We start from the raw sequence: 19,569 nt of genomic DNA on the forward strand, positions 1-19,569 counted from the left end.
AAATGGACTGGACCAAAAGCAAAGAAGTTTCCGGGATAAACTGAATGGTTCAAATGTCAGCAGAGCAAGGGCGGGGGTTTGGGGACTATGGCTTAAGGAGACTTCTAAGTCAATTGGCAAAATAATACTATTATGAAAACATTCTGCATCCCACTTTGAAATGTGGCATCTGGGGTCTTAAATGCTAACAAGTGGCAATCTAAGATGCATCAATTGGTCTCAACCCACCTGGATCAAAGGAGAATGAAGAACACCAAGGTCACATGACAACTATGAGCTCAAGAGACAGAAAGGGCCACATGAACTAGAGACTTACATCATCCTGAGACCAGAAGAACCAGATGGTGCCCGGCTACAACCGATGACTGCCCTGACAGGGAGCACAACAGAGAACCCCTGAGGGAGCAGGAAATCAGTGGCATGCAGACCCCAAATTCTCATAAAAAGACCAGACTTAATGGTCTGTCTGAGACTAGAGGAATCCCGGCGGTCATGGTCCCCAAACCTTCTGTTGGCCCAGGACAGGAACCACTCCCGAAGACAACTCATCAGACATGGAAGGGACTGGACAATGGGTTGGAGAGAGATGCTGATGAAGAGTGAGCTACGAGTATCAGGTGGACACTTGAGCCTGTCTTGGCATCTCCTGTCTGGAGAGGAGAAGGGAGGGTAGAGAGGGTTAGAAGCTGGCAAAATTGTCACGAAAGGAGAGACTAGAAGGGCTGAATCATTAGGGGAGAGTAAGTGGGAGTATGGAGTAAGGTGTATATAAGCTTACATGTGACAGACTGACTTGATTTGTAAACGTTGACTTAAAGCTCAACAAAAATTATTAAAAAAATAAATAAAAAATAAAAATAAAGACGTCAAAATAAATTCAAAGTAATTTTTTTAAGCAGTACTTTTCAAGTTAAAAAAAAAAAATCTTGTATCTAGATGAAATCTCCAAATATTTAAAATGTCATTATTTCCATTTTGTGAATCTAATTGATTCTCAATAGATTTAATGTTACTGTAGGGGACATTTTCAGGTTTCAACAATAATTAGGGCCCAGGGATGCTAAATATCCTACAATGGGTGGTAGAGAGCTGTTTTTGTTATTGTTAGGTGCTGTTGAGTTGGTTCCGACTCATAGAGATGCTATAGGACAGAGTAGAGCTGCTCCACTGGGTTTCCAAGGAGCAGCTGGTGGATTTGGACTGTTGACCTTTTGGTTAGCAGCCAAGATCTTAACTACTATGCCACCAGGGCTCTGGTACAGGGCTGGATAACCAAATATATTCTATCACCCAAAAAGCCAGTAGTGTGCATGTTCTGAAACATAGGATTGGTGACAGATAGCCATTAAGATACTAAACAAAGATAATCAGATTAGAAATTTGTGGCATTCCCCTTTGTATAGTTGACCCAACTCCCCAACTGCCCTGCTAAAAAGAAGATAGAATCAGCTGAAATAGACCATTGCCCTTTTTGTCTAACTTTAAAGTATTTTCAAATTTTGAATGTGGATATGAAGCCACAAGATGAACTACATGAGAATAAAAGCCAACATGCTAAAATGAAATAACAGAGAGAAAAACAATTTGGATGTCTGATAATATTGCTTAGCTGCTGCTCTAGGTTTAGATTGCCTCAAACCAAAGTTTTTTCATGGTAAGAAAAAAAACAAACTTCTTGTTTTAAGACCCATCAGCCATGTTTAAGACCACCTCCAGTCCAAAAGTACTTTCTAATGGAGATACAATACATTCTAATTTTATGAGTAAAATCTATATAAAAATTACTGACCATTTCCTGGAAATAAAATAATAATGGCTTTTCCATGAGTGAATTTCTAATGTTACCTCTTGGATTTATCTTAAATATTTTGAGAGAGGTACATGCTATGAGCTGTCACGTTCTTTTTAGTTACCGAATTTCATTTTATTTTAAGTGGAAATAGAAACCGAGCTCAAAAGAGTCACAGTATTTCTAAACTGTAAAGGTTTTATTAGTGAAAAGTACTAGTATGTATGATATGAAAAAAGATATCACAATAAATATTTGCTATTATAAATTCAAATGAACAACAGCAGTTGGATACACACAGCAGTTGAAATGAATACAGCATTTGTGTTACTTCCCATACAATTCTTTAAAAAGGACAAGTCAAAATGTATTGTTCAGTTTTAGGTAATTATAGACATAAAATATGATCATCATAGGATTTTATTGGGGTTGCCTACAGAATTTTACCGTCGACCTGTGTTTTTTACCATAAAGTCTACTGGGTGCAAATGTGGGATGCAAGCTAAATGGAAGGCCTATTTATCCCAGTTTCAATAAATTCATCAATTGGTTTCAGGCCTATGTCCCTTAGAAAGAGACTCTCCCCATTTTAAAGAATTTCCATATGGGCATCTGACAATGGCCAAGAACCCCGGCTTGAGTACTATGAAGCTATCGAGTTCACTGATACCAATGAGCTTTTCAGAGCTGTCTTACAGTAGAGGCACGACGTTGCCATAGCTGAGTGTCCGAAAGAGACACACAGCTGCTCATCACCACTGCCAGGATGAAAGCTGGGCGAGAGAGAAGTTCTCTGAAGCGGATATTCATCTCAAATCCAAACGATTAAACTGATGTCTAAAAATAATTATTGAACTGTGATATTCAAAATCAAATTTCCTTTTGTATTACCCCTCAAAACTGAGATATTCTAATTTAGGACCATCAATATTATAATTTGGAATATTGCGTATTTCTGAGAAAATATTTAGACTTTGTGTACATACTATTGCAGACTGATTATTTAAACCCTACCTGCTAAAACACAGCATTGATAGCATAAATATTAATAAATATTAAATTATTAATATTAATAAATATTAAATGTTCAATCAATATAAACTTTAAATTGACCCTGTATTGTAGAAATGGTTATCTACATTAGTAAATAAACCTTACAAAGCTGAATTTAAAATTGTGCTTTATTTTCAACATATACCACAGTGGCCCTGACATTACTGTTAGCTGTAGGCAGAGGTGCAGTCCAATAGGCAACGTTCTGCACCTCTCTGCCACCATCTGGCATTCGTTACTCCCCACATGTATCAGAAGTCCCAGTGCAGCTCTTGATTGTCCAAAATCCCTCACCAGCTAGTCCGAAATAAACTGGAAGAAAACTATTCCCTCTTCCTCAGGATCATTATGACCATTTTTGTTAAATATCCAGAGTAAAGCGATCTGATTATTTGATTACAGAAATTTATTCTCAGTGTATTTGCTAACAATCCTACTTAGAGTAAGTATAAGTGATAAGAGGGCTTAGTTTAGGGTTATTAATAGTATGAGAAATAGGAGGTGAAAATATCCTGCAAAACTTGAGAGATAAAACAGGGAAAATGGTATCCCATTTCTGAAACATTGCCAAGTCCCATTTTACACCTAGAAATTACAAGATGAAGCACACGGTATTATTTCTATGATTTAGGCTTGGGTTAAAAAAAAAAAAATGCAAGCATTTTACAACATATATAGATGAATTTCAGAAATGCAAAATTGGCATTTGAATTCCTATGACTACTACTTATCATTGCTGTTATTTAATGTGCATTCACTCTGGATGTGTCTATGAAATCAATGCAAATCTTCATGCAATGTGAAAACACCGGTTACAAAATGATAACAAACAGGGTACTTACACTTCTATATTTGACAATATACTCCAGAATAGGTGCCCCTCCATCATCCTGTTTGGTGATGCTGAGTTTAAAGCTCTTCCCACTGCTTGGCTGTCCATGGATTGATGGAGGACTTGGTTCACCTAAACAGGCAATACAAGAATCTTCATATTCACACTTATATTAGATGTCTACAGAAAACTGCATTTAATAAAAATCAAAAGGCATGAAGTTCCCTCTGGAGTTACCATTTGCTATTTGACATTTGATGTGATATGATCGTGGATCCTCATTTTTCCCATCCAAGAAATAGCCACATTCATAAAACAAGAGGTAACATGCCACAATTGTGAAACCTCAGCACTGAACATTTTATTTATATAAATGTGCAAATGCTGTGAAATCTGTACTGCAATATACAAGTGAAAAACTTCACTTCTTACTGTTAATTGTATGATTCTTTTTATTTTATTAATAGATTACAACTATGAATGCAAACACTTTAACATATTAAAATATGGGTTGTATCCAATCAAGAAAGATAACTGCTTAAAAGTTAGTTACCGACTCCCACCACAAAGATTTTTTGGGCAAGATGTATAATTGAATTAAAAAAAAAATGTAGAATCCAATTATATTGACCTGTGCTTCAATTTTTGTTTTAATTCAGAAACAATAAAATACTTGCTTTTGATGCTTTTATTCAGACAGAGATGATCTTATAACAAAGATGCTTACAGTATTCTGAATAGAATAGGAATGTGCTGAAGTGCAAGAATTTTCAATGTGAAGGATGCCATCAGTGCTTGGTAACTTGGATTGCCAGCTTTCTGCTGTGTGCCATGGACATCATGTCGTTGGGCACACCCTTTTGGTTTACATTAATTATTATCATCATTTTGGAAGATGGATTAGAAAAAAACTAATCTGAAGGTGGGATTGTGAATCAAGATTCAATTGATGAAGAAATAACAGGGGGCTGAAAAAGACACTAGCATTGGGGATCAAGAAAAGAGAGCATATTTGACAGATTTTATGAGAACAAAGATAACTGGACACAAATTAGGGTAAAATAATTTATTGTGGCCAGTTTGGCCGACCTCCTATGTATATATAATAGGCAGGATTATGCATAGATTTTCTCCATTTATCATAATTTACTAAACATAAAGGAAACATTAAATCTTTTAAAATTTGTCTTAACTTCCTCAAGTAAACCCAGTGGACTGAACAATACCCCAAAGAAGGATGGTTATGAGAACAATAAACTAGTATTATTATTTTCCTGTAGTCACTATTGTGATGGATTAATTTAGTAGTTCTGTTTTTCTTGCATTCTATTTTAGAGCCTATATAATTTATGTGATAAAGGTAACAGTCATGATCCATCAAAATATTAGTTTATTTGGCATATTACACAGACATTTTTCCACTGTCCCACAGGATGAAGTCTGGGCACTACAATCCAATTAATCAGACTATGGATAAGTAGGACACCTTTGTGCCTGGGATAATTTCCTGAGAGAGCAATTTTTACTTTATGAGTTTCAGTGCATGTCTTCTTTTTCCCTTGCTCAAGAGTGGAATTCTTTTTCTTAATTTGAAATGCCGCCATCTTTAGAGACCACTTAAATAAAGACATAAGTCACTTCCCCAAATGTTTACACTTCTCCCTGCATTTGAAAATTCCTTTTAAATTTGCAGGTGAAGAGAATGTCAACAGAAAGCACAACAGAGAAGGTTACTTACGAACTGGTAGTGTTTGAAAGATTTCTATTTTACTGTAGTCTCCTTGCCCTTTTCCATTTACAGCTGCAACCCTGATTTCGTATGTTGTATTTGGTTCCAGGTTGTTCAAAACAACCATTGCTAGAAAAGAGAAGAAAAAAATTATATATATATATATCCCGTTGCCATCGAGTTGATTCCAACTGATAGCAACCCTTAAGGAAAACAAATCAAGGTGTTATAATGCTGAGTAATTTTACTGTAAAGCTTTCCATGAAATACCTGAAAAAATAGGAAATAAATATAAGAAGAGAATGATTTGTGAATAGTCCTCTTCTTCACCTGTATTTTAGCTTTCCAATCCTGGGCATCAACATTCAAAGAAGAAAAGTTATAGCTCCTTTTGTGATACTTATATTCATAAGGCAGAAAGTAAGATCTCTTTTTTCATCTTTTTAATATCCATAAAGTGAGAATGATGTAAATACTTTCCAGAGTATTTCCGGTCTACTTTAAATGGATTTTTTTTTTTTTTTATTAAATAGGAATATGGGATTCAATATAGCTATATAACTGGCAAACAATTAAGTTATATCAAAGCGTCCCAAGTTGAGTGAAGCAGAGGTAGATCATTTATTCCGTAATCTCATGTCAAATCATCAAATTATTTTTAATGCTATCTTAAAACTTGTCAATGCTTATCTCTTCTCTCTAAATTTCTTCTCAACTATATGCTGTGCCTGACCTGGATTCAACACAATACAGAGGAGGAGAAATACTGAAAAATACACTGATGTGGGGGTTATTAGAAACATCTCCTGGGTCATGTCAACCCCTGAGATTTGCCAGAGAATTTTGGATACACTTATAGATTTCACATTTTCACAAATTCCTCTGCTAGAGCTAAAAAATACTATAGTTGACTCTATCCTTACTGCTTTTGGTACACAAAGCAATAAATAGATAAATAGATAAACAAACAAATAAACTGTACTAGTGGGAACAGTAATGCCTTTCGAGTGGTCCATGGGGAGGTATGTATGATTTTCATCATAAATCCATGTCAAACGGTCTATTCATAATAGAAGTATATACAGTCAATCATAAAATAAAAGGTTATATTGCAGATAACTAGGATAATATTTGTATTTGCTTTTATGTGAAGCATGACTAAAGATGGTATACATTCAACATAATTTATTATTTCTCATAAATAATATTACAATACTCAATTACAAAACATTTTTAATTCTATACCATATGAATATACTCAGTGAATTCATTTTGATACTTCTATTTATTCCATTCTTTCCCCATATTTATCATCATATCCTTTATTTAGCTTTTTTATTATAATCTTTACAACTTCATTCAATTACCATTAAATTTTATAAAAGGAAACAAAGTTCTTGAATACACCACAGAGCTGTTTTCTTTGTCTCCAAGTAGAATTGTGAAAATAGAGAAAATAGTTAACAGCAGATAAAGGTTTATGACAGAAATACACAGTTCAAATATCATCCGGATCTTACTTAACCCAGTACAGATGTCCTAAAAGCAGCAAGAAAGGTATACTGCCAATTGGCAACATTTTCATTTTGATTTCACAGTTTAACTGCCTATTTTGTAAGAAAACTCAACTTTCTTTTGAGTGTATATCACCTTGTCAAAACCTCAGCTTATAACACATGGTGTCAGAGCTAAGGGAAACCAACTGGGAGAAACTGATTGCCATGGAATGCCTACTGATTAGAAGCTGCAAGGATAAATGGAAAAACCAAGGCTTAAATTAAATGATTTCTGACAAGCTAACAACCTGTGAGCTTTTTCAGGAAGCCCAAACCCAGTTGCTGACCTAGAGCAAATGAACATGTGATGTCAGCTTCAGAAAAAAGAATATAGTTACAATGGAGGGAATGTGGGAGCATAGATGATGCTGGTCAGGTTCATTACCGAAGGGAGTAGGAAATCACAAGGAGTTTAGTAGCCTAAATGCTAAGAAGTTGGCATTTTATTGTCCTCAAGAAAGAAAATTCTGCTCATAGCATAACAAGAAAATCAAGGGTTAAAATTCACCATAATTTGCCAATTTAACTCATACGTTTATCCCAAGATTTGAAACAAAGTAAAATGGGCCCACAAAAGAGATTAAAACTTTGTCAAAGTGTGTTTATTCTTCAGGGCTTTTGTTAGCAATTGAATTGTGATCTCCAAAAAGGTATGTTGAGGTACAAATCCATGTACCTATGAATGTGAGCCTGTTTGGAAAAAGGTCACTGAAGGTGTTATCAGTTAGATTAACATGAAGTTATGCTGGAGTACAGTGGATCCTAATCCAATATGACCAGTGGCATCACTAGGGTTGGAGGCACCCAGTGCGGTAATTCATGGTGTCACATCCTCTCATACCAGAGCACAAAGAATCCTTATAATGTTTATTGTACTAGTGTTACTTGTAAATGGTAATTTCCATATATCACTCCTTCTTTTCCTTTAATTACTATATCATTCTCAAAAACAATTATTGATATAGGTTCACAAATACTAATTACCACAATATTACAGCTAAAACACCAGAAAATTTGACAAAATCGGCAACTATAAAAACACCAGAACAACAAAAACAACAGCGTGTGCTTGTAGTGAGTGCAGATGAAACCATGTGATTTGAAGCATCACTGTAATTGGGTAATAATGACAGCTCTGATTGGAGGGCATTCCTCATTGCCATCGAGTTAATTCTGACTCATAGGAGGGCATTAGAAGGTCTACAAAGTAAATTAGCATGGAGTTCTAGCCTTGGAGATACATTGATACATGTAAACTGGGCTTACGAAAAATGTTTTTGTTGTAACTAACTACAGGGGTATTTTTATTAAAAAATAACAAATTTCTACTGAAACACTGCACAAAAATTTTAAAGACATTTTTGTGTCACCTCCTCTGACAGTGTTACCCTGTGCAGTCTACACCACCCATGCCCCACTAGTGACACCACTATGACTGGTGTCCTTATAAAAGAGAAGAAAACCAAAAACCAAACCCACTGCTGTTGAGTCAACTCCAACTCATAGTGACCCTATAGGACAGAGTAGAACTGACCCATAGAGTTTCCAAGGAGCGCCTGGTGGATTTGAACTGTTGACCTCTTGGTCAGCAGCTGTAGCACTCAACCACTATGCCATCAGGGTTTCCATAAAAGAGAAGATACACAGAAAAGGGGAGAAAAAGGAAGGACACCATTTGATGCTCCAGGAACTCCTGAAGCTTCTCAAAGCTAGAAGAGAGGCATGGAACAGGTGCTTCCTCAAAGCCACCAAAAGAATCAACATGGCCGGCACGCCGCTCTCAGAATCCTAGTCTCCAGAACAGTGAAACTCTAAAATTCTCTTCTTATAAGCTGTCTAGTTAGTGGTATTTCCTTATGGCTGCACTAAAAAGCCAAAACAGGTTATAATCACAATGCTTAGGCTCTTGGACAGTCAATATGATGTCGTGGACCATCAATATAATGTCGTGGAGCAGTGTTGTGTGAGAGAAGACTATCCTCTTCTGTAACATTATGTGGCCTGAGCTAATGGAACATGGGAGATATGGGAAACACATGCAGGATCTAGTCTGGCTGCAATAACCTCTTTGAAAAGGTGCATGTTTTAGGCTCAGGAAAGACTCACGTGGCCCTGGGCCTGTTTTCACCTTTGGCTGGGATCCAGCAAAGCTTTAATGTTCATTAGGTCTCTCAGATTATAAATAATAGCATTGAGGTTAAATACCATAGAAACAAAAGCATAAAAATAAATAGAAGGAAAGGCATAGATAAAAAATTGTGATCTTTGAAATTATCACCAGTATGCATCAATTATCTATGCAAGGGTGAAATTATGTACCGCCTGTGAAATCATGCAAAATAATGTATAATCCAAAGATCACTCATCTGTGATTCTGTGGGAACATGTATATTTACTAACAAAACCAGTCCTAATGATATTTACTTACAAATGGTAGTTAAAATTTACAGAGATAATCCCCATGGTGAGCATGATACATCCTAATACATGAGAGATTTCTGTAGAAGTTTATGCTGCTGCAGGCTACTGTTTGTGATAGAACTCTCCATAATTTTGTGATGTGAAGAAGTGGCTGCAAGCATCATTTGAAGAGCATGAGGTATGCTGCAACTCAGCTGTGATGATGACGTCTGTTGGTAACATTTATACCCCATTATTTGGCTTGATAAAATTCAACTAAGAAACATAATAGCATTTAAGGAACACATTTTAATTGAGAGATACCTGTAAATCAAAATCATAAGTCAAAGGTGAGGAGACCATATTTTAGATACAGTCTCCTTATTTTCAGTTTAAAATGGATAGCTATAGAGCTACCAAAGTATCAGAGCATATCTCCAAAGTAAAGAGCAAAACTGAGGTGACTGTTTAGATTTAATAATATCCATAACAACAAAAATAAAAATGCAACCCTATATTTTACCTGAATTATTGGAGTGCTTCATTCAAAAGCTCTTTCTAGCCTGGATTAAACAAACAAACAAAAAAACCCAAACCCAGTGCCGGGGCTAGTGGCAATCTTTTTCCTCTAACATTTCAGTGGCGCTGTGAGAATCTCTGAGTGTCCCTCTAAACTACCGAGAGGAAACCTATTTCTTTAGTTACACTGTGGTCAGTTCAGAATGGATCTTCCTCATGGTTCCCCCATTTGTCTGTGCCCAGTGTCAACACTCTCCCACGTGCTGAATTTCATCTCAGAGTAGTCTGGGAAGCAGAGAAGCAAGGAGGGTAAAACCTTGGCTGAAGGAATACTACAAAGCTGAGTTTAGAGTTCACCTGGATACGGGAAGGCCTTACAGGTGACATTTAAAAATATAGGGGAGGCGTGAACATAAACCTATTGATGCAAGTTCCGCAAAGTTTATATACAGGAAATCGGTCTGTTTTTGAGTTCTGAGTATAAAGGTTTTGTATAATAACCCTTATTATGAGGCTTATTCACTTTGTGTGAACATAGATTATCAAGGGGAATAGAAAGAACTTTGTAAAATGCGACAGAATTAAAGAGAGGGAAAGGAAACAAGGCAGGGGAGGCAAGGCCTGGATGTGTAATTTGACTTGCTTTTCTGAAGTGAGAGGAATATACATTAAATCACCTGTAATTTACTGGTACCTTACCCAACGCAGGGCCTCTGTACACCCCAAGTGGGGCCTGAAAACAAACCACCACTTGAAAAACGAAAGGCTGTGTACTCACTGTATCAGAGAGTGGTCCACAAATTGCGAAGTTACTTAATGCCAGATTTTCTTTCCCTAAACATATTCATAGAATAATAGCACCCCAGACCGAGGTGTGGGATGGATTCTTCCCCTATAATTTAAGAGAAATTCAAACTCAAAAATTAGGTGAAAGTAGATCTCAATTACAAACTAGTAAAAGTTGTCTAAGGACAAATGGCATAAATTAAGGTATTTTATAGCTACATTGAGTCACCATGATTTGGAAATCACAATATAATTCTCAAAGTTATAAACAATCGTATGTCTTGGTTCACATGGCAACAGGGATACATCCTATAAAGACTCTGGTTTATCTTACTAATGTAATGTTTCCATATGATTTAAATGTAGCCAAGTCTCTTAAATGATCCATAAATGATCCATAAAAGTTTAAAACATTTTAAACTGTCAAATGACAGGAAGATATGAACATTCTTACTCTGTTTTTACATCTGTGGAGATAATACTAAAGAGAAAAAATTGAAAATGCATTCTCACTTTAAGAAGGCAATCAGACATTATTAAAAGGAAGCTGAAAGAAAATTTTTTTTTTCTTTAGATAATATATGGTAAGTCTCTTCCCCTTAGCTGTCTAGAAAAGCAGAGGCTAAAGGGTACTTATGACCCTTGGAGCAAAATAAATTGCGTATTTGTTAACTAATTAGGCTGGGCAAAGTTCAAAAGCAAGATTAAATGTGACCATGCTCTCTTCACACTCTTAAATCCCAAATCTCTCCATGGGGTTTTCCTGTCCATTTGGTATAAGTAGACAAGGACTCCTTGGATGTAGAACTGCTGTATCACCTGCCTAAAATGGAATTGCTCATGTTGTCAAGAACTGTGGAACATGTTGGATACTAAGCTAAGAGAAATCACAAAGCTTGGCTAGGGTAGAAGAACTGATCATTCAAAATATGCTTGCTATTAATCTTCTCAAATTCATCTGAAAATACGAGATCCCTGAAGTTTTCACCTAAAACTCAGCCTTTGCTCTTTAAACAATTAAAACAAGCAAGAAAAGCTTCTGTTTTGCAAAGGAATTCTCTAACTCCCTTCTGCAGACATTTGCAACAGGCTTGAATAATAATAAAAGTGATTTTTGCTGAGTCTATTCATACTACAGGTCTTTTTAATACTTCAGTTAATCTTCACACATATAAGAAAGACTTCATGGGTAATTCAGTTAGCACTGCAAAGCATCTAAGTTTTCTTAAGAAGTTTATGTAATCATCTCAGTTCAAATATATTTTCATTTCTTTTTGAAAATTTATTTATTTTTTACAATTTACATTGTTTCAATTTACATTAGTTGTGTCAGAGTATAATGTCATCTTTTAAAAAGCACTTTAGAGACTTTTATGAGTTAAATTATATAACCTCTAGGAATATATATTTTGATGTAAATAACCTCTATGGATAGATACTTTATAACAATTCATATGAATATATAACTTGATGACTAGAAAGAAAACTAAAATAATATAATGATTATGTGTCATTTCTTCATATGGGACTCTGTACTCAAAACAATATGTTGGAGACACTATTTTAAGATCACACTTCATTAGTTCTGAATGTCCACTGATTTTCTACTTACGGCATTGCTTTTCATGTTCTTTTTCATCATGAATATCAGCTATGCATAAAAAAAGCAATTTAACAATGAAGACTTTTAATGATATGAAATTTTTACAGGAAGTATATATCCTTTGAAATTGAATGTCTTCTCTTTGAAGTATACTTCCTATATATAAATCTGTGATTTATTTTTTCACTTCAAATATATCTTTGCGTATATATAAAAAAATCTCATGTTTGAAGTGAAAAAAAGGGCATATATATATTTTATATATATATATATATATATGGAGCTCTGGTGACACAGTGGTTAAGAGCTCGGCTGCTTAGAAAAAGGTCGCAGTTCAAATCCATCAGCTGCTCCTTGGAAATCCTATGGGGCAGTTCTCTGTCCTATAGGGTCATTATGAGCCAGAATCAACTTGATAGCAATAGGTATATGTGTATGTATATATAAAAAAAATATATATATATAAATTATTAATCCAAGAAGAGTTCAATTGATGTATTTTGTTTTCAGGACTTATTTAGTGTATAAAATACAATAATAGAAAGAAAATTACCAAAAAATTATTTCTAGTCTGAAACAATAGGCTTTTAGAAAATAAAATGATGATTTTAGAAATTATGCTCTCTCGACGATTAAAAAACCCAACACATTAACTGTCACTTACAAAACTGCTGATTTCTTCAATATTTCATACCCACAAATGGTCTTTTTATATCATAAGCTGTTTTTGGAAGGGAGGGGGGAAGACAGGATTGGCAATCTACTTCTGAAATGTCAGTCTTGAGAACTCTATGGAGCAGTCCTTCTCTGCACACATGGGGTCACCATGATTTGGAATCGACTCAACAGCAACTAGTTTCATAACAACAACATACATTATTTTGACAGAAATCATTTTAAAATAATCTAAATTGTTATGCAAGTAATATTATGACTTAATACCTACTGTATAATTCAATTCACCCTCTTATGAACACATCATGCAGACTGAAGGCATTCAAGTGAACAATTTCACTGGAATCCTTCTTACAATTTGTAAGTAACCATCTGAATTTGAATTTTAAAACTCGAAGAATAAATGCCTACAAATTAAAGTGTCAATGAGTCCTGTGAATTGCACATGGAAAATGTGAAACCAATGAAATGATCCCATTCCAATACCTTTTGAATTGGGACATTTTGGCTGTATTGCATCCTCAGAAAAATAAATACAAATAACAGATTTTTTTTTAATTGCCAATACATTCCCTATAAAAAGACACTGATTGAGTGGAATCTTATACTGAAATGGTGGGGAATAAGTCATGTAATCTTATTTGTTGTACAAATTTATAATGTTAGAAGTAAAAGATTATAATCTTGTCTAATGAGATTCATTTACATTTAGTAAAGCTTAATAAAATGCAAAGGAGAGTAAGTTACTAATCCTAAATGCTATCCCTAAAATATTTAGTGATAATTTCCCCATGTATCTAGAGAAGGAAAATACATATTAGGCCTATGAAAATGCAAATAGTGGCACTAACCACCTGCTTAATAACAAAGGCAAGTGGGGCCTGTTTCTAAAATATAATTCCATTTCTATTTATTAGGAATTTTGAATACTTGATAACTTACTAAAAACCACAGAGCAGATGTTTTCTCCATAAAGCCTTTAAGCTTTTTAAAATATTAGGGTTTGGATGATTGACTAGGCCAGTGCTTACAATGAGTCAGATGTATTTGTATGTTGTTGTTGTTAGTTGCAATTGGGTTGGGTCCAACTCATAGCAACCCTATACAGAACAGAATGAAACACTGCCCATTCCTGCGCCATCCTCATAATCCTTGCTGTGTTTGCTCATTGCTGCAGTCACTGCGTCAATCCATGTCATTAAGGGTCTTCCTCTTTTTCACTGACCCTCTACTTTACCAAGCATGATGTCCTCCGGGAACGGTCCCTCCTGATAACATGTCCAAAGTATGTGAGATGAAGTCTCGTCATCCTTTCTTCTAAGGAGCATTCTGGTTGTACTTCTTCCCAGACATATCTGCTTGTTCTTCTGAAGTTGTTGTTGTTAGGTGCCATTGAGTTGGTTCAAACTTACAGAGACTCTACGTACCACAGAACGAAACCCTGCCTGGTCCTGCACTATGTTCACGACCATTGTTATGCTTGAACCCACTGTTGCAGCCACTCTGTCAATCCATCTTTTCTGCTCACCCTGTACTTTACCAAGCTTGATGTCCTTCTCTATGGACTGATCCCTCCTGACAATATGTCTAAGTACATAAGATGCAGTGTCAGCATCCTTGGTTCTAAGGAGCATTCTGGTTACACTTCTTCCAAGAGAGCTATGTTCATTCTTTTGGCAGTCCATGGTATATTCAATATTCTTCACAAACACTACAATACAAAGAATTGATGCCTTTGAATTGTGGTGTTGGTTCTTCATGGTATACTCAACATTCTTTGACAAAACCATAATTCAAAGGCAGCAATTCTTCTTCAGTCTTCCTTATTCATTGTCTAGCTTTCGTGAGCATATGATGTGATTGAAAATGCCATGGTTTGGTCTAGTTGCACCTTAGTCCTCAAGGTGACATCTTCACTTTTTAGTACCTTAAAGTGGTCTTTTGCAGCAGATTTGTCCAATGCAATACATCCTTTGATTTCTTGACACCTGCTTCCATGGCACTGATTGTGGATCCAATTAAAATGAAATTATTGACAATTACTTTCTCTGTTTATCATGATGATGCTTATTGGTTCAACTGTATTTTTGTTTTCTTGATATTCATACGTAAACCACGCTAAATGCTGCATTCTTTGATCTTCATCAATAAGTGCTTCAAGTTCTCTTCACTTTCAGTAAGCAAGGTTGTGTAACCTGCAGATCATGGGTCGTTAATGAGTCTTCCTTCAGTCCTAATGCCACATTCTTCTTCATACAGTCCAGCATCTCGGATTATTAGCTCAGCATACAGACTGAATAAGTATGGTGAAAAGATGCAACCCTGATATACACCCTTCCAAACTTTAAACCACACAGTATCCCCTTGTTCTGTTCAAACAGCTGCCTCTTGGTCCATGCTCAAGTTTCTCATAAGCACAATTAAGTTTTCTGGAATTTCCATTTTTCTCAATGTTATTCATAATTTGTTATGATCCACATAGTTGAATGCCTTTGCATAGTCAATAAAACTCAGGTAAACATCTTTCTGGTATTATCTGCTTTCAGCAAAGACCCATCTGACATCAGCAATGACATCCCTCATTCCATCTATTCTTCTGAATCCAGTTTGAATTTCTGGAAGTTCCCTGTCAATATGCTGCTGTTTTTAAATTTTCTTCAGCATAATTTTACTTGCATGTAATATTAATGATATTGTTTGATAATGTCCTAATCCCATTGGATCATTTTTCTTTGGAATGAGCACAAATAAGGATCTCTTCCAGTTGGTTTGGCCAGTAGCTGTCTTCCACTTTTCTTGGCATAGATGAGTAAGCGCTTCCAGGATTGCATCCATTTGTTGAAACACATCAGTTGATATTCTGTCAGTTCCTGGAGTCTTGTTTTTTTTGCCAATGTCTTCAGTGCAGCTTGGAGCTTTTCCTTCAGTACCATTGGTTCTTGATCATTTGCTACCTTCTGAAATGGCTGAATGTCCACCAGTTCTTTTTGGTACAGTGACTCTGTATACTCCTTTCATCTTCTTTTGATGCTCTCTGACTGACTGAGTTTTTTGGCCACAGAATCTTTCAATATTCCAACTTGAGGCTAGAATCTTTTCTTCAGTGCTTTTAGCTTGAGAAATACAGAGTGTGTTCTTCCCTTTTGGTTTTCTAACATCAGGCCTTTGCACATTTCGTTATAATACTTTGTCTTCTTGAGCTGCCCTTTCAAAACTTCTCTTCAGCTGATTTACTTCATCATTTCTTCTGTTCTCTTTAGCTACTTTACATTCAGAAACAAGTTTCTGAGTCTCTTCTGACATCCATGTTGGTATTTTTTTTTTTCTGCCTTTTTAATGACCTTTTACTTTCTTCATGGATGATATCCGTAACGTCATCTCACAACTCAACTGGTTTTTGCTCTTTAGTGTTTAATTCATCAAATCTATTCCTGAAATGGTCTCTAAATTCAGGTAGGATATACTCAAGGTTGTACTTTGGCTCTTGTGCACTTCTTTTAATTTTTTTGTACTTGCATATGTGCAATTGATGGTCTTTTCTGCATTTGGTCCCTGGCCTTTTTCTGACTGATGATTTTGAGCTTCTCCACCATCTGTTTCCACAGAAGTAGTCAATTCGATTCCTGTGTATTCCATTTGACGAATTCCATGTGTATACTCGCTGTTTATGTTGCTGAAAAAAGGTATTTGCAATGAAGAAGCTGTTGCTGTTGCAAAATTCTACCATGCCATCTCTCACGTTGTTTCTATCACCACAGCTATATTTTCCACTACTGATCCTTCCTCTTCATTTCCAGCTTTCACATATGAATCATCAGTAATTATCAATGCATCTCGATTACATGTTTGATCAATTTCAGACTGCAGAAGTTGTTAAAAATTTTTAATTTCTTCATCTTTGGCATTCGTGGTTGGTGCATAAATTTGAGTAACGGTCATATTAACTGGTCTTCCTTTTAGGTGTACTGGTATTATCCTATTACTGACAGCATTGTAATTCAGGATATATCTTGAAGTGTTCTTTTTGTCAATGAATACGACGCCATTTCTCTTCAATTTGTCATTTCCAGCATAGTAGCATATGATTGTGTGATTCGAAATGGCCGATACCAGTCCATTTCAGTCCACTAATGCCTAGGACAGCAATATTCAAGAGTTCTACTTCATTTATGACAACTTCCATTTTTCTTAGATTTGTATTTTATACATTTCACGTTCCAACAATTAATGGATAATTGCAGTTGTTTCTCCTCATTTTTAGTCACGTCACATCAGCAAATGAAGTCCAGAAAGCTTTGTTCTACCCATGTCATTAAAGTCAACTCCAATTTGAGGAGGGAACTCTTCCCCAGTCGTATTTTCAGTGCCTTCCAACCTGTGGGGCTTATCTTTTGGCACTATATCAGAAAATGTTCTACTGCTATTCATAAGGTTTTCATGGGTCATTTTTTTTTTTTTAAGAAGTAGATTGCCTGGTCCTTCTTCTTACCCTGTCTTAGTCCGAAAGCTTCGCTAAAACCTGTCCACCACGGGTGACCCTGCTGGTATTTGAATTACCAGGATCACAGCTTCCTGCATCATAGCACCATGTAACCCACCATGGTACAACAAACTGACAGAAGAGTAGTTGATATCTGTATACCAAAAATTTTTAGGCTATCTTGAATATTTTTTTAAAGCTAGGATCACAAGTGTTTAGCTTTAATGAGATTACCATTTTTTGAAACAGGGACAAGCTCAGAAGTTTGTTTTTTGTTTTAATTTCTAAGCATAATTATGCTCTTTTAAACACTTTCATAGATGAATTGTGTGATGGATAAGCTTCGTATTTATTAGATTTACCCATACATAGGACCCTGAATTGTGAAATCACATCTCAAAGCCAACACAAAGAATTATAAAAGCAAATGGAGAAAATAGCTGGTAAAATGCAGAACTCAAAAAATATTAAAAGAATTAATCCAATTAAGCCCAACTGGCAGAAAATTGTAGAAAATAAAATCCCACTGCTTGTACACAACATACACACACACACACATTCAGATGCACGCACACAGAAGTCCACAGGCTTGTCCTAGGGCCGAAGGTGATTTTCTTCCCTTAACTTTAGGTGAGCCTGCAGCAGCAGCACTTGCCACACAGTGACTGATGCTGCCTTTTTGTCTGAATGGTGAGGAAAAGAAGCAGGAGCGATTAGGACTGCTGTATCCATTTTTTCTCAAAAGTCTATTAATATGGTCTAGACTTAGAATAAAAAAAAAGTATATCCTACAAAGAATTTTTTTTAAAGATGGTAAGAGGAATGAGGTTTATTCATATTCATATTCAACAGAGTTGTTGCTGGAGAACAGTTAACTACACAAATTTAGTTCCCAGAAAAGCTTGCAGATTCTCTTTCTGAAAGTTCCAAAGAAAAGAGAAAATAGCCGACTTGCTTAGCTGGTTTAATTTGTCCCAGAGACATGGTGATAATTTATAACAACAAAATGCAAACCCACTGCCGTCGGACTCATAGCAACTCTATAGGATGGAGTAGAACTGCCCCATTGGGTTTTCAAGACTGTAATCTTTATGCGAGCAGAGTGGCACAACTTTCTTCTGCTTAGTGGCTAGTGGCTTCGAACCACTGACCCTTCAGTTAGCAGCTGAGTGCTTTAACCACTGTGCCAACAGGGCTCCAATTGGTGATAATTTATAGGTGTTTGTTGGTAATAATTTACAGACGTTTTAAAATAGTTATTGACTATATACTTTTATTTGAATATAAAAAAATCTAGTAGTTAGGTAAACATTCATTTACCTCAGATGCTTGAAGATCCAAAGATCTACATCTGATAGTAAACAGACTCTCATACAGGCAGCCAAGATGGAGATGTGTGACTAATGAAATAATATTTACATTAGGAGGAGATTAATAGGCAAAATATTTTCTAAAGAGTTGCAAAGGAGGGTAAGAGTATTTCTACTAAAAAAAGTTATCACTTGGATTATCACACAGAAGCTCAAATTTATACTGGGCCTCGAAGGATGGATAAAAAACTGCAGAAGGAATAAAATGAACTCAGGCATGGCTATAAGAAAGCAGAATGGATGTTTGGCACAGTTTAGTGGACAAGCTTGGATGTGCCAGGTATTGAATTTATTTCATTTAATTAGAAAAATGGAAAAATATTTTCCCATTTCCCCCTATGTACAGAAATGAATGCTCTTTCAAATCCAACCTATTTTAGATATCACTGTCTATGCAATACTGGCTTTTGCAATGGGCAGTGGCAAAAATCAAAACAATCCATTTAGTTTAAAAGGTCAATCCAACACTGGTATGAAGAAAAAGAAGGAACAGTAGAGACCCTAATAATGAGAAAAGTAAGAACACTTGATGTAAAAAGGATAAGAACCAGGGTGGTCGTGGTCTCTTAAACCATTTCTGATCATGTTAGTTTGTGTAGTTGTCATTCCCTACAGGCTGTTACTATTGAATGAAGAAATTTAAACCTTCTCAGTGTAAGCATCTGGAGCCCTTTAATGCATGGAGTAAAAGCTGTATGCCCCTCTTTAACCTTCAAGAATACTTACTGTAATAGATAAAATAATTAATATTAATAAAATCTGATAGTAAAAAGGCCA

General features: G+C 35.7%; 1 protein-coding gene across 2 annotated transcripts in view; it reads right to left on the bottom strand.

The window, feature by feature from the left end:
* Positions 1-19,569, bottom strand: part of NCAM2 (neural cell adhesion molecule 2) — a 553,783-nt gene that overhangs the window by 71,466 nt on the left and 462,748 nt on the right. For both annotated transcript variants that reach the window (XM_049857852.1, XM_049857854.1), the window contains exons 13-14: positions 5,413-5,532; positions 3,685-3,806 (exon numbers count right to left, since the gene is read on the bottom strand). In XM_049857852.1, coding sequence (XP_049713809.1) covers positions 3,685-3,806; positions 5,413-5,532 — 242 coding nt within the window. The remainder of the gene's footprint in view (positions 1-3,684; positions 3,807-5,412; positions 5,533-19,569) is intronic.

This window comes from Elephas maximus, chromosome 18 (assembly GCF_024166365.1).
Source record: "Elephas maximus indicus isolate mEleMax1 chromosome 18, mEleMax1 primary haplotype, whole genome shotgun sequence".
NCBI classification, from domain to species: domain Eukaryota; kingdom Metazoa; phylum Chordata; class Mammalia; order Proboscidea; family Elephantidae; genus Elephas; species Elephas maximus.